The 23,529-nt window shown below is 30.6% G+C and overlaps 2 protein-coding genes across 2 annotated transcripts; one reads left to right on the top strand and one right to left on the bottom strand.

Moving 5' to 3' along the window:
* Positions 1–12,789: 12,789 nt before the first annotated feature.
* Positions 12,790–13,360, bottom strand: LOC116015029 (probable WRKY transcription factor 35). The gene has a single exon (XM_031255013.1). The coding sequence runs from the start codon at positions 13,255–13,257 to the stop codon at positions 12,790–12,792; it is 468 nt and encodes a 155-aa protein (XP_031110873.1). The 5' UTR covers positions 13,258–13,360.
* A 7,646-nt stretch (positions 13,361–21,006) lies between these two features.
* LOC116017718 (ethylene-responsive transcription factor ERF098-like) lies at positions 21,007–21,761 on the top strand. The gene has a single exon (XM_031258344.1). It carries the CDS (start codon positions 21,055–21,057, stop codon positions 21,463–21,465), a length of 411 nt encoding a protein of 136 aa, XP_031114204.1. The 5' UTR covers positions 21,007–21,054; the 3' UTR covers positions 21,466–21,761.
* The last annotated feature ends 1,768 nt before the right edge of the window (positions 21,762–23,529 follow it).

The following is a 23,529-nucleotide window of genomic DNA, read 5'->3' as shown; positions in this document are numbered from 1 at the left end:
ATATATTTGGCTAAAATCGCTCAACTTAGGAATTATTATGCAACAATGCATCTTGATAATTTTAGCCTCATTACATAATCATATGATGTGCACATCATAGCTTCATGTGATATTTGGACAGAAATTTTGTAGGAAGGATAATACGGAATATGTAGTAAGAAATTCAAAGTCAAAAAGATAGAAGTACGTGAAAATAATAATAATTGAGATTATATATAAAAATGTCATATGATTCAAAAAATCAAAAGTGAAAATCATTATTAAATAATTTATTATGATTTATATAAAGGCAAATCTAGGTGTCTAGGAAGTTCAATCTCTGTGTGCCACACTGCCACCAAACCACCAAGTACCTAGCCTCTATTACTGATTAGGTAAGATTTAATTTTGTGAAATTTTGTTAATGATATTAATTACTTTAAAGTTAAAATACTGTTATCCGTGAGACAGATACGTCAAGATAAAATGTAATATTTATACTGAAAAATGTAATACTAATAATGAATAAAATATTTAGTTTTTTTGTCAGGTCACGAAGTATTCTGAGTAGACTCTAACTGTAAGAGATACCTTTAAGTCCGTACCATACTTAGACTAATCCCCGTTCGCATCTCGTTTGTACCGGGCTGGGCCAATTAAGAGACAAAGTGCTGGCCAGATTGATTTTTCCATACAAGAGGGGATTCAATCTCTTGGCCTCTCGTAAGGGACAAGAGTGCACAGGTGCATGGCCACTCAGGTCAACCAAGCTGGTTAGGAATAAAATGTTCATTACTTATAAAGAAAAATATAATACTTTTGAAAAAATGTAATACTTTTAAATTTAAATTTAAAAGTCCATTTAGGAACCTGAAAAATGACTTTTATTCCGAAATTTTCAAATTTTGGATAGTCAAGAAAATGATATCAAAGAAAAATATTTATTCTGATCTGGTCAACAAAAAAAAAAGGTTCAATTTGACAGAAAATGTCTTACTAATTTTTTAGTCAGAAAATATTTTCTAAATTCGTTATTTTTCATATTTCTTCACTCTCTTCTTTTTTAAGTTAGTTTTCATATTATTATCATCACCACCACCACCATCACCACCACTACTATACCACCACCACCACCACTATCATTACCATTACCATTACTGCTACCACTACCACTACCACACCATACTACCACCATATATCATCATCACCATCACCATCACCATCACTACATAATAATAATAATAATAATAATAATAATAATAATAATAATATTATTATTATTATTATTATTATTATGTATGAGATAATGGCTCAAATTAATGGTCCAAATAACAAATTTATATGTAGCGCAAGGACTATAAATAATTTACAGTACAGTGCTGGGAATCAAACCCATGTGTTCCTGTTTGAAGTCAGTGGACTATAATGATTATAGTGAATGAAGGATGATGTCTGACGGAATTACTCAATGCATGATAGAAAGAGTGAAGCTGTTATTATTCAAAGCTTGAACAGGTGTGGGAAATGTCTTACAATCAAAGTGATAGTTCATTCCTAAAGTAAGAGGGGAGGAGAGTTCTTATACAGCCAAGGAAAACTGATTGAAACAGAATGAACTTCATCAATGTCTATTTTCAAAAAAAAAAAAGGATGATGTCTAAAGGAAGACTTGAAATCCTTTATATAGTGTAAAGATCATCCAGATGTTCACAAGTGTATAATCTTAATTGATTTATCTTCCATCAACACCATAAATATGTTCCCCGGTGCTTTGTTACCAACCCCCCTCATTTAAATAAGTAAAGCATTCGATTAGGCCTTTTAGTATACAAGATATAGAGTAGCTTGATAGGTTAGTAGGCTTGTCGCTAAGTAGGAAGTTAAAGGTTTAAATCATGTTGATAGTACCTCTTCCTCCATTTTGGCCTTTTGCTCGGTTTTTTTGGATCACATATTCCTTCTTTCATAACCCACCAAAATCTTTTTGATAATAAAAACATATTCTTTATGGACAAAATCTTCCCAATAAAATAGTTCACTAGATCTCATGACTCCATCACTTTTTATCTATGATTAGCCATCTTCATTCTTCCTTTATAACATAATAAACAAAGATTGAGACAAATGCTATGGGAATCGAATGACAAGCTAAACTGCATACAAGAATTAAGAATTTAATAAGGCCATCAAATTGAAAAACAAAAAAAAAAAATTAATTTCTTCCACATATTAAAATCATGAAATTACATTAAAATGGTTGAATATAATAATAATAAATTAACAATCACCTTGCTTATGCGGTTTTTTTTTCTGTAATTTTTATTTTTATTTAACAAACTCTTTATCCATACCATTATGCATCTTCATTCTTCCTTTATAACATAACATAAACAAAGGTTCAGACAAAAGCTATGGGAATCGGATGACAAACTCGTCATTGCCATCAACTTAAAAAGGAGTTCATCGCCTCCTGAACATTTATCGTTCCAAATCATTGACAAAGTTCATCTCTCAAATCAAATTTTCATCTTAGAAGAAGTTTCGTTTGAGATACAACTTTCTTTTTATTTTATTTTGTAAGTTTATTACATAGATAAAAGGCTTGATAAATTAAAAATAAAAATAAAAATAGGTCACATAAGTAAGGTGATTAGTAATTATATTTACCAACGATTATATATGTTTGTAACATTCACGATTATAGCTTATCTGCAGAGTTAATTGTATTTTTGTTAATTCATCATGTTGCTCTCTTATATGAGAAGTTGTGAGTTTGAGTTTTAGTAGAGGCAATATTGACTTTTTGTAGTTCAATAGGTTAAAAAAGTAGTTATGAACAAATATTATCTACTATACTAATAAGAGCGAATGAGAGTTAGGCCTAAAATGGGTAGAAAAAATGGCGGTCAAATTATTTTATCAAATGGATGGTTCAGATGAATTATTTAATCAATGGTTAAGATAATTCAGATTAATATTATTAATAGAGATTACCTAATTTAACCTTACTTTTTATGATTATCCGTTAAGTTTTCCGTTAAATATTATGTTCTCCGTTAATATTCCGTCAACTTTTAACTTACCTATTAATTTTTATAAGAAAGGTATTAGGTTCGAACCTCATCTCAATCAAATTTGACATAATTAAGTTTCTCACTCTATTTTACTCTTATTAAATTAAATAAATTAGTAACTACAACAAAAAATGATACATATGTATTTCTTTAGTTTAGAATTATGTGTCTACAGTACCTTTATTTGAAAAAATTATTCATTATCAAAAAAACTAAATTAAATAAAAAAAATAATTTCATTAGTTATATTGTCTTTATTTTCTCTCATGCAAAGATTCTTTACATTCAAATTTATCAATTGATATTCATTACAATATCCATTATCTTATTTTTACAATATCTTGTAATTAAATATCAAAGTTATAGTACAAAATAATGTTATATATTTATTTACCAAGTATTTTATTAATAATATGAAAAAAAATTTTAAAATAATTTGAAGCTAATTATATTAACTACTTGGGGATTGGTTAGTTGACAAAGAGAGTACTTAAATAATAACCCAACAAATTGAAGCGAAATCACTCTATTTTACTCTTATTGAATTAAATAAGTTAGTAGTTACACCAAAAAATGATACATATGTATTTCTTTAATACCATGAAAAAAATAAAAAAGAATAGTTTGAAAGCAATCATATTAACTACTTGGGAGATTTGTTGACAATGAAAGTACTCAATTCACCCATTACCCAGCAAATTGAAGCGAGGAACTACCTTTTAATATCTTTAGAATACATAATATTTTAAAATTTTAAATTTTTATTAATTTATTTAATATTTTTTTCTTAAACTAGTGATTTCTTTATTCACAATAATTCATTCAACAATAATGGTTGAACCAAATGAACCCCAAGCAGAACACCTAAAGGAAAGTCCATAGCTCCTATATCATAATCTCATTGCATGACGTTGTCATCTATGCTACCAACAATATCCGAATTGCAAATAGCACACTACCAACAAAAAGGAAGAGAACAAATAGTAAAGATGAAGACAATGACAATGTTACTCAAAAGAGAATTAAGAACACTTAGAAAATTCAAATTAAAAGTAGTATTTATTTAGACTATCATTTTTAGACCAAATATTTAGACTATCGATTTTACAAAGTTGCAAACATTTATTTTAGTAATAATTATAATGAATTTTCTATATTATCTTGGATTCATATACTTTGAGTTAGATATTTAAATAAAAAAATTCGACATTCAATTACCCATGTATAAACTTCTCCTATATAATCTTGCATTGATATACTTTCAAATATTTATTTAAATATAAACATTGGACATTAACCCATTCGCGCAATGCGCGTATAAAACTAGTATTGTAATAAAGTCGATAGTATTAAAAAAAAAGTTCGCAATGCAAAATATTAACAAAATAAAAACTAAAACATGCCAATTGAGCCCATGAAAATTGGACCCAAACAAAAAATTGTCAGCCCGAATGTAGAGCTCTCATCCTACAAAGCAAGAACTGCTAATAAACTTCCACAGCAAATTGTGCTAAGGATCCGAATTCACCTTGCAAAGTGCATAAATTCAGGTCTATGTTTATAATTATAAAACTTTGTATTCACAATTTAGATATCAATATATAAAATTACATTGCTCAATATTAACAATTATTGAATTCTATATTCACAATTTTGTTATATAGATTCAAAAATTGTTTATACTGTTAAATATAGAGTTATAAAATTGAGAATATATAATTTTAAAATTGTAAATATAGATCTAGGTTGACCCCAATTTATTTATTATTGCATAACAACCAAACTTTCACCACCATTTAAGCGTTACTACTTAAAATGTCAATCACGATATCCACTCAACCTTCATTGTCGATACCTTCCATATCTACCTCAAAATCACACTACTCTAATCATTATACACTACTATCCATCAACCGTTGCCACAAACCATCACCTTTGACAAGACAACCCCAAATTACAAATTTGACAATTTTTAACTATAAAATTATATACCCGCGCAATTGAAAGAGAAGAATATATATATATCTACTCACCCAGAAAACAAGTGAGAGCGCATGCCATTTGTTTACGTGTTCAGATTTAACGGGTTAGAAATAAGCTTGCGCAAATCGGTTCGATTTTAGACCGATGTATCAATTTGTACATATCTTATAGAAATTGATCGGTTCAATTCAATTTTCTTGAGTACACCCCTTTATCTATCTATCTATCTATCTATATATATATATATATATATATATATATATAAAAGCGATCAAAATAGAATTGAAGAAGAAAAAGTGTGTTCGACAAGACAACCCTAAGTTCCATATTTGACGCTCATCCAAAAAATTAAATACCCTAAATCAAAAGTGAAGAACATAAATTAGTAAGGAAAAAAAATATTGAAATAGAATTTAAGTAGTAATTTTTTTTAAAAGAAAAAGTTTGGAAATTTTAAAGTAGTTGTGTTGAGTTCATAGGGATTGTTACAACCGACCATGTTTATTGCTAAATCCCGTGTGACTATAACCAGTAAATGAGTGCGTACAAGAAGGGATACCAGTCTAGGTTACGTTATTTATAATTGACCAATTCAAAATAAAAATGATGACGGATTCAAACTAATAGGCTAGTCCAATTATGAATCAAACTTAAAACTTTATAGTTACTAAATAAACAATCTGAACAAGTTGAATTGAATAAATTGCTTCACTTCATAATATGCTTAATTAAGACTAAGATTGGCATGGCAACTTTCTAATGGTGGTCACCATCACCAATACAACCCACCCACAATCACTGTCATTCATCACCACTTCCAAAAACACCATGGATTGTCACCCCTTACCACCACCCACCACAATACACTACCACCATGGCTATCTATGGACTATGGAGGTGGCAGGATGAAATCTTAATTGGGAGTTTAAGACAAAATGGGATATATAGTGTCGTCCTCATCACCCTTCTTTTGGAGCTTCAATAAGTGATAGCTAGTGATGAACAAAAACGAGAGTTTTGTGAATCATGATATTATTTTAGGAAGTTTTTAGATGGACATTTTTAGACGAGAACTTTTTAAGGTGAATTTTTTTAAAGCATACTTCATTAATTAACAAAAAGACCACGAATACAATCAGACTACTCAAGATCATCAGCATAACTCAACCTAACACTCCTACCCAATTTATGAGCACGAACATTAAACTCCCGTTTGACAAAATTTAACACAACCTGACCACTATCCCGCACAAGCTACTAATAAATTGATCTAACCACCAATCCCAAATAGCGATACAAGGAAAAACAAATAAAACAAAACTTTGTAAATATATAGATATCAAATCACTCCAATTCGGTTGAATTCCATTACTGAGGAATAAAACAAATTCAGCTTGATCGAAAAATGCTAAAATAAAGTTAAGTGTGTGTGCGCGTGGGGGGGGGGGGGGGCACCCCCCACAACTACCAATGTCACGTTAAAGCATAAAAGATAAATTTGAAATTTGTTTTCTTAGTTTATACATCTCGTTCAAGTCGGTTGCATAAGGTCTTTCTAATGTGATTTATCTCTCATATGTAGTTAGCATGCTATTACACATGAATATAGTTTATGCAAGATACACTTTTAGATAATGACTGCGAATTTCTCCAACCTGTCACCCAAGATCAAAATACATATAATAAAATAAAATTCAATGAAATCATAGTGATCCAAATGACACTATCTAGTTAGAATACTTATTAGTTTACCTATTAACAAAAATCTCACAATACCTAAATGTTAACTTCACCACATAGTACTCTCAAAAAAAAAAAAGAAAAAAAAAACTTCATCACATAGAAAATGATATATTATTGTAATAATAACATTCTTTTATACCTGTTTAAAACCGAATACCAACCATATTATCATACTGAAAATCAAATTACGCGCTTTCCGAAGATGAAGTTCAATAAAATTGCAACTCTTCTTCCAATTCAAAAGTTACCTACCAAACTTTCAAATGATACTATTCATAGTTGACAGATAGATAACCTAGTTTATCATTGAACGACCTAAGGCAATATCATCTAGGACGAGTTATCCAATGTAAATGTTGACTTCATTTCCTGTCCATGATTAATTAGTGGTTAATACATGATTGATTAGACACGTTTAAAGTGGTAATCAAAGTGTCGATGGCATGTCACGTTTGAATTTTTTGCAGTGGTTCAATGCATTTGTACTCCCAGAAACAACACAAAGTAAATAGAGATGTTACCATTTACACAACTAACCTACCCAAAATTTCCCCCCACGACGGCTTGGACACTTGAGCGAGTTTGAGGCCTCACCTTTCATCAATATTATTTTATCAATTAAAGACGAGAAAACGGTTTGATTATGCAATTTATCTAAACAATATTTTAAATATCGACTACTTTAATTATTTTTTAAAGCACAATTAAGTATGCATGCAATTGAAGTAGTACAGATAGTATAGACTTGACAATAAGTAATCACAAAGAACAAATTTTACTTTTAGTTCTCGATTATTGTAGCGTTATCATAATAATTATTATTATTAGTATTATTTTAATTTTGTCACATTAACTATATATTCATAACTTTCATTTGTTTATCACAATTAGTCATCATTTTACATTTTTGTCATTCTATTTTGTAAACATGACTAACATGTAATTTAATCATTCAATTTAATTAAAAAAGTTAACAAAAGAGGGAGAGAAATTACATGTTAGGGCAAGAAACTTGAATGATAAAATTACATGTTACTCGTCTTTATTAAATAATGTAATGAAAAAATTTAAATGAATAACTGATTGTTACAATAGTAAATGAAAATTAAAAATGTAATGAACTAATGATTTAAAATTAAAAGGATAGATCTAAATACGACAATATCACAATAATTGATAACTAAAATAAAATTTTCTGGCATCACACACACGACATATATTCTTATGAGAAAAATATAATTAAAAGATAACTGTGACACTTAATAACTGACACAAATATTTAAAAAAGAAAATAAAGAAAAAAATATATAACAACACTTAATAACAATCATTAATATTTTTTTAAAAAAAATAAAAAATTTAGCAACATTTAATATCTGTCACTATTATTTAAAGGAATTAATTATTTAATGGTGTTTATAAAATCGCTACTAAAAGCAAAAGTGAAGTACCTCATTGTTAATATTGGCCAATAATTTTCACAGTTGTATAAAATAGTACACTAAATCTTTCTCTACACACTATTTAGTGACGAATGAACAATCGTCGGTAAACATCAAGTTATTCGAGCTAAGAGTATTCAAATTCGACTTAAGATATTACTCAAAGACTTCAAATTCAAACTCGACTTAATAGTAGTCGAATCAAATTCGACCATTTTTGAATTCTACTAGAGTTCTTGATTTGCTGATCCTCTTTTTCAAAAGCAGGAAATTTACATGAATAAATTGTGGGCCCTGTAGCCCTAATATAATTGGGTTGTTTAGACTATAAACCCTCAGGCCCAATAAAATAAAAGACATACTTACGTTTTTCCTAAAATTAAATAATTCACAATAATAATTTTGATTTGATAGAAGGGTTGATGCATGTTTCTTTCTTCCTTTCCTTTCATGACTTTTGCTAATTGAACAAAGGGATAAACTATAAATAAGCCATCGTACTATTTGAGAACAAGTAATTAGGCAATCGAACTCGAATGACTCCCAAATAAATCACTGAATTCGAAAAACAAAACAATTAAGCCACTAAAATCGAAAAAATGAGCAATTAACCCATTTTTAAAATTTTCGGTGACAATTTCTGACACCGGCGACACTTTTTGGTGACAATTTCTGACACCGACGACACTTTTCGGTGAGTTGTCGCATTCTCCAGGAGAAGGCAACCATTTCTGGTTGCCCTCACCATATATGGCGACCATGTCGCTGGTGCCGGAATTTGTCGCCGAAAATTTTAAAAATGGGTTAATTGCTTCTTTTTTTTTTTTTTTCCGGTTTCAGTGGCTTAATTGCTTTGTTTTTTCGAGTTCGGTAGCTTATTTGAGGGTTATTCGAGTTCAATGACCTAATTGCTTGTTCACAAATAGTATGATGACTTATTTGTATATTCCTGGAACAAATGCTGTTTTAATAATATGAGAATTTAGTCAGAAATTAAAACTCAAAAAACAGTTTTCTAAAATAAACGGACTCTTAATATTTTCACCACGTGACTATATGTTCTAAAAAAATATGTGGTCCGAAATTAGAGAATCAGAGTTGTGGTCAAGAACGTTTGCTGAATCAAAAACATTATTGGCGATCAAAAACGAGTCATCTATTGGCCAGAAAAGCCAGCCAGTCAAGGGATTTTGTTCAAAGCTAATAGTTTTAATTTCATCAATAACCACTCATTAATATTTCTAATAATCAATTTTCAAATTTTTGAATTGAATGGACATCAATTTCTAGTAGGAAGTAAATTTGCCCTGCGATCATTAAAACAAGCTAAGGCTGCCAACAACGAACATCTTTGTCAATCCGTTGCTGTTATGAATAGGAAAATAACAAATCTATTTTCAAAGAATTGAAACTTATGTCATGTAATCTGATTAATTGGAGAAAAGAAAAAGAAAGGAATAAAAATATTCTCCCATTTTCTGGATCATGGATCAGTTATTATTCGAGGGAGTGCAGTATGTAAACTTCACTCTTATATAATAGTATTATTGTGAGAGTGTTGACAAGAATCGAACTTACAAGAAATTGGAGATTTGGTACGAGATTTGATCTGCGGGAATAACCAAATCCGAGGATTTCCTTGTCGTGAATTGGCCGGTCAACTCAAATTCAACGACATGAAAAGGGAAGGAAAAAACAAAATTTGCTTCACATTCAAGTTCTTTAATCGTGACCCTTTGCTTCCAAGAATCGCCTTAAACTGTGTTTATCCTTTGGGTTCCACGAATCGCACGTGGATGCCATTCTTTTTGCATGCCTTTCAAACTACAAATGCAACACAAATTTGGCAAATGGGCTTATTATAATAATAATAATAATAATAATAATAATAATAATAATAATAATTATCACACTTTCAGTCTTTCAATTAGTGTTTGTTAAACAATTTAGTCTATTTAAAAAATTTAGTCCTTTAATTGTTTTAAAGGTTGTCAATTTAGTTCTTCTATAATTTTAGTGTAGGACTTTGTTAATATTTAAAACAATTGAAGAAGAATTTTTTTTTAAAATTGACAATTGAGAATTAAATTTTCATAACAGACAATAAATAAAATTACAGACTAAAAAAAAAGAGATTAAAAGTGCAATTTTTCTTTATTATTATTAAAATTTTAAATTTGTTAAAGGAAAATGGTCAACAATTGGATCGAATCTGCAGGAATGGGTGACATATATAATAGGAAAATCAAACGTAGCAGTATCATTTGTCATGTCACAAAAATTTCCTTATATTTCATTGATTTTCTTTTTGACTGACCTAAAGTCAGACTAATCAGTCCTATTTAGGTAAATTCTCGATTTGGTGGGTTCAAATCCAAGTGATAATATATATAGCATCAAATATATGCCTCACCAGGCACATCTTCATCTAGCTCTACTATTCTTTAATAAAAGAATTTATACTTCAAATTAACAAAAATTGTACACTTGAAAGCACATAAACATGCACTTGACCGAACGCACACTCACATGTGAACCTATTCGCACGAAAATAAAACACAACTAATAATCATCTTGAAAAATCTAACGGATGTAATGTAATTTGCTAAAATAAAATACGAAGACATTTTGGTAATTTTCTTTAACTCCACAAGTGTAATTTTTAAGACTATATATAGAGTGTAATTTTTAATAGTATAGAATGTATATTTCGATAAACCATAAAACCTAAAAAGAAAAGCAAGCAAAAAAAAAAAAAAAAAAAAACACTAAACCCTAATCCTAAAATAAACCCTAAGTAGTAAAAAGTGAATCTTTAAACCAAACAAAAAAGCGAAACATTAAACCAAACAAACAATCATAAACTATAAAAACTGAAACCTAAGTGCATTGCAATTTCAAACTAGCCAAAATGCAAAAGATTACCATTAGTTGCACCAAATTAAACGTTATCATTAGTTTTACCAACGTGAAAGGTAAATTACTTGCACTTTAAACAGATGTTACTTGGACTTCAAAGTTCGAGTTATTTACAAAAAGGAATAAGAGTCAAATATGTTATTGAACTGCACACGATATTGCAATTAGGCCACTGAACCTAAAAAAAGATACAATTGAGTCCCTAAACTAACCTTTTCATGCAATTTGTCCAATTTTCAGGTTTCTAACAAGTCATCCCTAAAATTATTATTTTTTTAAAAAAAAATTCAAAAGAATTATTAAAATAAATAAATAAAGAAGAACGTCTCCGGCCATGGAGACAAAGAAACTCTTCGTCTCTGGCCGGAGACAAAGAATCTTTCTTCATTTTCGGCAGGAGACGCTATATTTTTTTTTTAATTAAATTTGAGATGACCTGTTAGAAATCTACAAATTGGACAAATTGTATGAAATTGGTTAGCTTAGGGACCAATTCTAGTTTTTTTTTTATAGGTTCAGTGGCCTAATTGCATTATTGTGTGCAGTTTGATGACCTTTTTTGACCCTTATTCCTTTACAAAAATTACACCCTCACAATTTTTAAAAAAATATATCCAATACATTAATCTTTCAAATGGACGACTCGGATCAGTTGCTAGTTCTCTACTAGGTAGCAATTCTCACAGGAGTGCACTCGTGTGTGTATGTGTGTGTGTATGTATATATACATACATACATATATATACATACATATATATGTGTGTGTGTTTTATATTTTCTAATTTGTTTTTATATATAAAATATCAAAACTTTATAACTATTTAAACTGTAGCTATTTAATCCGTTACAAATTTTCTAATTTGTTTTCTAATTTGTTTTTATATATAAAATATCTAATTTGTCTTTCTCTAGTCCTATTTAAAATTTATCATCATCACTCAATAAATATTCTAGCAATATGCACAATAGGAAAAGGAATACATGTGTTAACTTGGCCTTACTCATTTAGGCCAAACACTTGAATGTGAAAGGTATTCTTAAGCATATGCCAAAAAATTATTGAAAGATTATATTTCTTCACATGGACACCTTTAGGACTAAAATTCAAAGAGAGAGATTTTTTGTGTTGGTAGTTTTCTTCCTCTTTTTTTTTTTTTTTTTTTTTTTTTTTTTTAATTTCTTGATGTATTAACAAAAAGAAAAAATATTCAAAAAATAGTTGGGTACGTCTCTTTATTTTTATATACTTCAATTAAAATGTGTATTCATTTTGCACTTTGTTAGGAAAATTTTAAATTGAATAATATCATATGAAGGGTAGTAACTTTTATTTTAAATATAGAAAGTTATATATTTTTATTTAAATTTTGTATAAATAGTTTACATAGTATCATATATGTAACACCTTTTAATTTAGTATATAGTCCAACTATCCATTTATATTTGAGCAAATTGCCATTTTGGTCTACTGAGTATAGGGGTCCTATTAATTTTGGTCGACGACTTTCAAAAGTGTTAATTGCATATCACGACTTTAAAATTTGTATCAATTTTGATCACTCCGGCTAAATTGCCGGCCAAATGTCGTCGGATTCTCTTAATCTCTCCGATCAGGCTTAATTGTAGGGGCAAAAATGTACTTTCCATCCCTAAACGCAAAATAACCCAACCCAAACCCCACAGGGTTTGAAGTGGGCCGGGGGAGATCTGGAGAGTATGTTGCAGGCCGGTCTCTTCATTTCCTCGTCGAGAATTAGCTTCGGCGGGGCGAAGACAGCGGAGCTAGTGGCGGTTTCCGACACCGCCGCCGCCGGATCATTATCGGAGCAGGCGAAGAACGAGGCGGAGGGAGGCGGCGGCGGCATGGCTAGCTCCTGGAACATCATCGGATCTCTCATGTGAGAAAACGGATCCCCGAAATCTCGGTGATCGGAGTAGCAGTTCATAACCGCCGCCGCGATATTATCGTTATCGCCGCTGCTATACTGCCACGTGTCGGGAAGCGCCGGTGGCTCGGCTTCCTGAGCGGCGTTTCCGGCTAATCCGCTGCCGCGGACAATATCCGCTAAATCTCCCTGGCAATTCTCCATGCCGTGCAGCTTAAACTGGCTGCACATAATCAAAAACAAGAACAAATTTCTTTGGTAAAATTGTTGTTTGGGGAGATTAAGAATATAATAGAGTGTTGGGTATGTTTTGCACCAAACAGACGTAAAGAACATGCAGTAGGCTATGTTTTTGTTTGGGTTGTATGTATGTATGTGTTGATTAGGCTATGGAAGACTTATGTGGAGAAGAAGAAGAAGGTGTGTTTTTCGTTGATAAGGAAACAAGCAAGATTCATTCAATGGAACTAATGTTTCTCCCCTCTCCAAAATGTAGAGAGAAGGGGGGGGGGGGGTACGGGGTGGGGATGAGCTGAACCGGCTTGGGTTTGGGTTGGGTTATTTTGGGTTTAGGGATGGAAAGTACATTTTTGTCCCTACAATTAAGTCTGATCGAAGAGATTAAGAGAATCCGGCGACATTTGGCCGTCAATTTCACCAGAGTGACCAAAATTGATACAAATTTTAAAGTCGTGGTATGTAATTAACACTTTTGAAAGTCGTGAACCAAAATTAATAGAACCACTATACTCATTAGACCAAAATGACAATTTTCTCTTTATATTTTTAGTTGAGATGGGACACAACTTTTAATTTAGTATTAGAAGAAATTGTGATCCACGTATTTGAACCCCTAAAAAAAAAAAGTTCCATACACACGAAGTTTGAATAACTATGTGTATTTTTTTCATAAACGGGTACTCTTACATTCCAACATCATCCATTCATCCAAGGGAAGTGTACTATTTTCATAAATCTTGTAACAAAATTATAAATAAAGATGGTCATATCTCAATCTCATTGTTTTCTTGCATTCAAAAATTACTTTGTATTCTTTGCTGCAGAAGAGAATACAAGGACTAATGTGTTAAACTTTATTAGTTTGTATTTTAAGCTTAGAATATTAATTGAGAGAAAATATATCTTCAACAAATTAAACTCCATATGATTTATTTTTCTTCTTGATTTTTTTTTTTTCTAATTCCTTCTGCTTATTCATGTAAACTATATATCCATTTTGATTCAGCTATCATGCATAACATTTATTTTCGATCAAGTGGTAGGAAGGTATATATTCTAAAACATAAGAATAAATTAACACATCATCTTTTGAGTCTCAATCCCAAAAGCATCTAAAATACATACTTTTGGATGAACTCTCTGACATAACTCTTCTCTAATCACTCATTTTTATAGCATTACATAACTAATCCCCATTTTTGTTTTGTTTTGTTTTGTTTTGCTTTTTTTTTTTTTTTTAAAAAAAGAATAAAATAAAATTTAAAAAAAATTAAGAGTATGTAACCTACAGAAACTTATTTCCATTTCATATATATATATTAATATATATGGACAAAATCAGGTTAGAATAGTATCCGGGGTAAGAAATGATAATAAATCTTGTTTGTTTATCGTATAACTATGGACCTACGAAAGATATACTTCAATTTTTAAAATCATAGTAACTTTGTTTTTAGTAATTAAATCCATGAGGTGTTCCGGATCTTTCTCCGTCCATTTAACGGTCCGAGTCCACCAAAATCATAGTAACGTTTTTATAAATACGTAAAACACTCATTATTGCCTTATTTAGAAGAAAATCATCATTTTGAGGTAAAACAACACCATTTTGAAAAAAGAAACTTGTTAACATAAGCTAAAGTTTGAATAAAAAAATGCAGTGTTATTATTATAAATATGTAAACATAAATAAATAATAAAATTGCATCATTTAGTGAAAAAAGCTTGCATTCTTTTAGATTAAATATGCATAGATATATGCTAGAACCTTGTGGTCTAGTGGCACTCGATTACATTTCTATATGAGAGGGGGTGGGTTCGAGGCTGATATTAACTCTTTGTGCTTCTGTAGGTTGAGAAAACTGTGTAATTTTAGTATTAAAATCGTAAACTTCTAAAATATAAATCTTCTAAAATATAAATTGTGTTTCTAAGTCAAAACACATAACAACTGTATAAGATAATTTGTGAATTTTTAAAAAGTAAATTGTGAATATTTAGTATTTAAATTGTGAACATTTAAACCTGGGTCCACTTTCGCGTCCACAAAATAATTTGCGAATTACACATGGATAGATGAAGAAGCGTAACTGTACATTATTTTAGAATAAATTCACATTTGTTATTCATTTAGATTTTTACATATTTACACACTGTGAATCTAACTTTGTCAATTCTCTTATAATATATAAATTAATACATATGTGATATTATTATAAATTACTATATATGTGATATTGTTATGTCATTGTAAACATAATTTTATTGTGAATTACATGTATTTAGTTATGTTGTTTTATTTTAATAATATAGGTATAAAAGAAATGTTGCGTACTTGCATTATAGAATAGAGATTTAGATTCATTAAATGATGTTTAAGTTTATATTTATTAATGTAAAATGTGTTGGTTAATTGAACCTTTAGAATGTTTAATTTTAAAATGTTAAAAATTTGAGATAAGCTTGATCATATCAATAAGTATGATAATTTGGGACTTTATTAGTGTCAGGGCAGAAGCTTTTAAAATAAAAATTAAAAAAAAATCAATAAATCTAACAATCCAACCGGACTAGCTCAAAATTGAGCAATGTGGCCAAATTTAGACCCCTGTGAATTTATTCTCATTTTTATTACAAGAATTATTTTCGCACCTTCTTTTTCCTGATTGAGAAAAAAAAATCCAACCATAGTAAAGGAATAACCATCAATATCTTCCAGCACTTTCCAATATTTGATTTGCCACCTATTTACTTCCTATTTAGCAATTCGATATGATTCCATGAATTATTATTATTATTATTATTATTATTATTATTATTATTATTATTATTATTAGTATTTTCACAATAAACACGTCTAGTATATATTTGTAAAATTCAATAATATTACCCTCATGAGCAACTCAGTTGGTTACGAGAGTAAAATTTGAAAAGAAAGACCCGGGATCGAGTTTCACTATCGTCTCTGTGTTCCATTGATATACTATGATTTACGTCCTCCAAATGCTTTTTAGGGTCGGGACGTGAAAAAATTCAATAATATATATTACATGGAGCAACTCAGTTGGTTACGAGAGTAAAGTTTAAAAAGAAAGACTTACATCCTCCGAATGCTCTTTCAGATCGGAACGTGGAAAAATTCAGTAATATTACATGGAGAAACAATAATTAATGCACAACCTTATCAGCGAATGTTAGTAGTGCCGTCTTGTAAACATGAACATATAATGCACTGAAGTTAATTACTAAATTTAGTGCTCCACGTGTTACTTAGAGCACATATATACTACATGAATAAGTTTTTTGTTCGAAATGGACATATATTAATATATTTATAATGTAAGATAAATGTGATTTTCATTTTCACTATATTTTAATTAGAATTCATCCATTTCTCAAGTAAAAATAATACACTAATAATGAATTCAAATGTGTGTTTTCTTGCCTAGAAATAGTTGATCAAGTGATCTGAATGGAACATAATTTTCGTATACGAAGTGCTTTTTGTAGAAGATTTTTTTTTTTTTCATTTAAACCCACCCCTATACTGTGTTTATTTGTTATTGCATGCTTGGTTCACAAAATGAATTTTGAATGAATATGAATATTATTCTATAACGAATGGAATAATTAAAGAATAGAATATAAATTCAATTCCATTGTTGGTTCATTGAAACAATAGACTTCATAAGTTGTATTACAGTGTTTGATTGGTTTAAGAAAAAAACACTAAAATAACATAAATATTCTTTCTACTGAATGTTATATATATATATATATACACACACACACACACACACACACATGGAGTGGTTCTGGTGCGAAGAGTTTCCCAGGTGAAAAAGGGAGTGAGATTTGAATCGTTGATAAAATCTAGACAACGGCTCAAATCAATGATTTTTTTAAAAACGTGCTTCTAGGGAATACAAAAGCTAAGTGTTAAAATAGCACACCTTAAGTGTTACAATGACGCACTTTAAGTGTTAAAATAGCGCACATTAAGTGTTAAAATGGCGCACATTCAGTGTTAAAAATGACTCACCATAAGTGTTAAAATGACGCACCTTAAGTGTATAATTGACGCACCTTAAGCATTAAAATGACGCACTTTAAGTGTTAAAATGATGCACCTTAAGTTTTGGAAATACTTTACGACTACACACCTTAAGTTTTCAAGCGTGGAACTGATGGTGCACCTTAATCTTTGAAAATATGCACCTTAAACTTTCAACAATATGCAAAATTACCATTATGTCACTGCATTTATTTTTAATTTATGTTCATTATATTCTAGGTGGTTGATTTTCGCAAGATCGACGACTATGATTAATTCGCATGATTTACCTGGAGAAATCCTTCACATTTGATCTCTAATATATATATATAAACATGTGTGTAAAATGTATTTTGGTACCCCATATTATAATACAAAAGCTAATAGCTAATACAAAGGGTCTCTAGGAATGACTATTTCCTCTACAAAGGTAATAACTCATTCTCAAGAATGCTATTCTGGTGACAAAAATGCCAAGATAAAATAAAAATGGAATAGTTCTATTCTCAGGAACATTATTTCATTTTTGACCTATTTCATGAACCAAACACGTCGTGTTATTGAATTTGAAAAATTAGCAGATAAATAACTAATTGTAATTATAAGATTTTATAGAGTAAATATATTTTTTTGGTTCATCATTTTCATAAAACCTAAAAATAACACAACTACATTCCATATTATTATATACGGAAATGCTTTAAGCTTAAGTAAATTCTAGTATAATTCTATCAGATCTGGAAAAATCTTATCTTTATCTCTTTTTAAAAAAAAATTATCTCGCAATAATAATAGTACAATTATTGTTACTTTCGAAGTCTTATTTTACCTTTATCTTTATTCAATTGCCAAGCTCATATTTTAAATTTCTATAATTTTTACCTCTATATATATATATAGAGACGTGGTTTCAAATGAGAACAACTACTTCCAACTCTTTAAAAAATGAAGATTGATCTTAGGCTCCATTAGATTCACCAATGGTTGAGGGTTGTACAGTAAAAAAAAAAAGTTAGATGAGATTGATTTTATAATTATTACAAACTTTTAAATGAAGACTTACTACACCTATTTTACCCTTAGTTTTAAACCACCATCAACTATTGATCTACTCAAATAGAAAGATCATATCCATAATCACTTTTTACCTTGAGCTTATTCCCATGTAAAAGTGAGGATTTATCTGATTCTTCCATTTGAGTAGATCAACAATTGAAGATAGTTATGTTAGAAAGTAAGGGAAAATAGTGTGGATGTTCTTTTTTTATAAATATTATAAACTTAAAAATGTATAATAATTATAAAATTGATTCGTGTTTCTTTACATACTAAAACATTCAATCATGATGAACAACTGAGATCATGTGGTGCACCGGTACTCAATGGTGCATCACCAAGTGGTTGTTAATCAAGGAAAAGGAAAAAAAAAAAAAAGTTATGGCATTTTTGTAATTTTGTGCACCATGCATATTTCTATGGTGTACGAAGTGGTGGTTTGTGGTGCACTAAGCCATGATTTGTGGTGCACCATCAAGTGGCTGAAAAATGCAGTGAGTTCAACAGACCCGTTGAATAGTACCACTGGACCAATGGGTCTACTGAACCCATTGATATATCCCATTACCAATGGGTTTGACACCTCGTTGAGTGGTTCACTAAGGGCTTGTCTGTGGTGTAGTAATGATTGGTCTGTGATGCACATGGAAATGCTTGATGGTACATTGGACTCATAGCACCACCAAACATATCAAAATGCACCAGCATATTATTAAAATTATTTAAAGGCAACACATTTTTTCCCCTTTTTATTGATTTATAGCTGTTGATCTGAGCTCATCCAACGGTTGCGATATGTGTGCTCGTCTGTGTTGGAAGTGGCAGTTGCACTAGAAACAAGCTATATATATATATATATATATATATATATATATATATATATATATATATATTATAGTATCAATAATAGTAAATACTGTTTTTCCTAGCAAAAATGAAACACTATTTGGTGATAACATAATGCTCACCCAGTAAAAGCATTAAGCAGGTCCAGTCCTCAAATGTTCCTTTGAATATTACATCATATCCTAGATTTGGTTGAAAAATCGAATTTCCTTAGCACAACTGTAAAGAAACTTCCTAGCAACTTACAAGTGTATATAGCACAAAAATGAACCATCTAATTAATATTTATACATCTTTAATAAATAATACGATAGTGACATTATAAAGTAAGGAAAGATTTAGATGTTCCTATTTCTGCATATTATGTTAAAAAATGAAATTATAAAATATCACTTTTTTACTTTTATTTGATATATATATATAGGCCGGCTTGCGTTCATATGATCTTGAGAACCATGCCTTAGATGAAAATTTACGAATTATTGCATGGGTGCACACAATTTACTATAAGAATGCAAACAATTTAATTGCTCCCACGACTTGGATGATGTGAAAACCTGAAGTAGTTGTGTCTACATTTATGCAGTTGTCACGTTCTTACCTAAAACATAGTTCTTATATATATATATATATGTATATAAAAAAAAACAAATTGTCTTTCTAGACCTGTCTGAATGGTACATTTGATTCCCACCACCCTCATGAACCGAAAAATACTTTTAAAAAATAGAAAACACATGAAATAATGAATCTAAGAGCTTCATCAATAGGAAAAGAAACTATAATAAAGCTGAATGTTATACAAGTATAAATAAAATACAAATATATTTTTATTAGTGACTATAGCTTTCGACGATAAATGTTTGATTTTATAAGAATGTAATACCAAACAGACCATAGATGAGGAGCATATTGTGTAATTAAGCTCGAGTTTCTACCTATAGGAGAATTGGAAGCCATTAGTCCATTACCCAGATATAGAAACACTCCCCTCCCTCCTCCACCCCTACCCAAAAGAAAAGTAAAATTTAAGCAGCAAAATGCCATGAAAACATAAGAACATGAAAAGATAGAAAAAGTAGACGGAGTACTTATGTTACAGAACATAAACCTTAATTTCATACGCACAAAAAAAATACAAAAAACATAAACCTTAATTTCATCAATTCTCTTCTTCCAATGGTCTCCTTCAAGAAGCCTCTCCAACCGGCCATCTTCATACCATCTTCATAATAAAAACCTCTTTTAACTTTTTTAGTTGAGTTATCGCGCTCTACTCAAAAACCTCTAAACTGTTAGTGTTTATGTCCTATACTTTTACAATTTCAATTGTGCGCATTCATACTTCCGAACGTACACTTTTGTTCACACTCTAAAATTTTCTCAAAATCTCTTATTTTAAGTATCATCTAGATGAGAAAAATGCACTTCGATAGTGTCTATGTTTTCTTCTTCAATTCGTCTCAGTTAAACAATCTTTTATACTCAAACACGGGAAAATCATTAAAATCCTTATGTGGAATTCACGTTTTCCTGTTCTTTTTCTTCCCGGGTTTGATCGAGAATGGAATATGAAATATGCTCAAACAGCTTTAAACTAACTGAGTAATGCATCTAATTTACAACCATTGGATACTCCAAACCAAATAGAATGAATGATCAAGATGACCTCGCATGTCCGGACCTATATATATATAGAATTTAAGTGTCTATGTGACCTTAGCTTCACGCCTATATATACTCCTATATGATTGGCATATAATACAGCCACCATATCAAAACATCATTTCTCTTGATCTCTACAAATAATTTGTGAACAAAATAAATTAAAGATGGAGGGAAGTTCTTCGAAGGGAAAGGCGATTCAAGTGGGGAAGGGGAAAGAGGAGGTGAAGTATCGCGGCGTGAGGAGACGGCCGTGGGGGAAATACGCGGCGGAGATTCGCGATCCGACGCGGCAAGGGGCGAGGCAGTGGCTCGGAACTTATGATTCGCCGGAGGACGCCGCCAGGGCTTATGACCGGGCGGCATTTAAGCTAAGGGGCCATCTTGCGATCTTGAATTTCCCTAACGAGTATTATTCTCAGCTCCCTAACCCTCCTTGCTACTACCCCTCGCTTACTCGCCCCGGCGGTGGCTCCGAGAAGGGCGGCGGCGGCTCGCCCACCGGAAAATCGAAAGAGGTTTTCGAGATTGAGTATGAAGACGGCCTGTTGGAGAGGCTTCTAGAAGGAGACGATTAGAAGATCAGAGAGTTGATGAAATTAAGGTTTATGTTCTGTAACATAGTACTCCGTCCTCTACTACTTTTTCTACCTTTAACTTTCATGTTCTTCTTTTTTCATGGCATTTTGCTGGTTAGATTTTATCTTTTTTGTTTCTATATTTGGGGAATGGCTTTCCAGTTCTCCCATAAGTAGAAACTCGATCGAGCTTAATTGCCCAATCTGCTTCTCATCTCTGGTTTGTTTGGTACAACATTGTTATCACCAAACCCTTTTCTTCTGCTCTTTTTTTTTTTTTTTTTGGGAAGATTAATGAAAGGGTTCCTGTATTTCCTATTATGATGAAGCTTAGATTCATCATTGCATTTTTGTTTTCTTTTTCTCTTTTCTTTTCTTTCTAAAAAATAAAAATTTAGCTCTTGAGGGTAGCAGGAGGTGAACATAATGTTCCGACAGGTTTAGAAAAACAATTTGGTCAAATAGTTGAAACGTCGAATTCTGGCTGCTTTAACGACGTATTTCAAACTTTGCAATTAAAATAACTTTAGTATATAAGGTGAATTCAAATCCAATTATAATACAATAATGTTTAATAGAAAAGTTAAACCTAATTGAGATCTCGAAACTAAATCATTCAAATTTGATATTTTGACTAAAAAAAAAAAAGCATCAATAATTAATTTTATGGTGCCTGCTAGAAATTGAACTTATAATATATATGATTATTGGGTCATTAATTCTTCGATTGAAATTTAAAGTTATTGTCATGATAAAGTATTTATTACTACGCCAAAATACTTGCATAGCAGTCAATACTACATTTCGATGACAAGATGTTGGACTTGGCTGTCACGCAACAATAATCTCCTCCCAACACTCAGGATCAAGCATTTACAATTATGTACGCCAAAAGTTATAGTTAATAACGAATGCACAACTTTATTTTTTTTTATATTTGTGTAATAATCAAAATCAATAACGGGATGCTGGACTCAACTTTTTAAACTACCCTCCCACAGTCATTGTTCAAACCCTATGTACTAGCTGTTACAGTGATGTTCTTGGATGAACATATATATATATATATTAATTAGTGGTCAAACACCTACAAAATTTGTAGTTACTTGCATGCACATGCTGATGTAAATACGGAAGTAGACACGCACATTTAAATAGCCAGTTCAATCCAAATTAGTATGCTATTTAGTTTAAATGAATGTTATCATGTATATATGTTCAACTAAAAAAAAAGTGTTTAAATATACAAATGAACAAATTAAAAACATCAAAATGCACACCATCTTCGACTAGATCAGAAGCAACTTGAACACATCCAATCTAATAGAGACTCGACTGAACAAAGCACAAATAAATTTGTACCCAATCAAGTGTGTTACTATCCAAACTACACCAAAAAAAAATTAAAAAAAAAATGATTCTCAATGAATATGACAAACGTAATGACTCTAGTCCCTCATTGTCAACTTTACGGATTGCTCTAACGATATTTAAATGTGAATCTCTCCAGTTTCCTCGTCATATCACTTTCGAGTTGTAAACTTTTAAAATCTCTGTTACAACACAATAACAGTTCCCGATAATAAATAGCTCAAAGTTTGCCAACAAACTTGTAATACTAGTTCAAAACTAGAGAGGTTCAATGATTTCAAACTTGTAATACTAGTTCAAAACTATAGAGGTTTAATGATTTCAATCATCAATGACCGATTGACCTAGTCACCCCTCACAACGAGGCCAGCTAACTAGACTTTTTCAAGCCTTTTCATATCTTATATCTATTCTTGATGTTTATGTGATCTTATAATTATTTCTTTAATATTGTTCTGTGTACTTATTTTTGTATTTGTATGAATTTAGTGATTATCTTGATCCTTGCCTTGTCTCCTACTATTGAAGGCTTTCTAAATACTTGTAGCCTAGTTTTACTATATTTACTAGGAGTCGTCAACTAACTTAGGATAGACAATCTAACTGTACGGACCATACCCACTCAGTGGGACACATCTCACGAAGATGCTTTTCACTTGATTAGTATCTTAAAACTTTGCAGGAGGTTGAAAT

This window comes from Ipomoea triloba, chromosome 4, assembly GCF_003576645.1.
Source record: "Ipomoea triloba cultivar NCNSP0323 chromosome 4, ASM357664v1".
NCBI lineage: Eukaryota > Viridiplantae > Streptophyta > Magnoliopsida > Solanales > Convolvulaceae > Ipomoea > Ipomoea triloba.
This window is presented reverse-complemented; position numbering and strand designations above follow the sequence as displayed.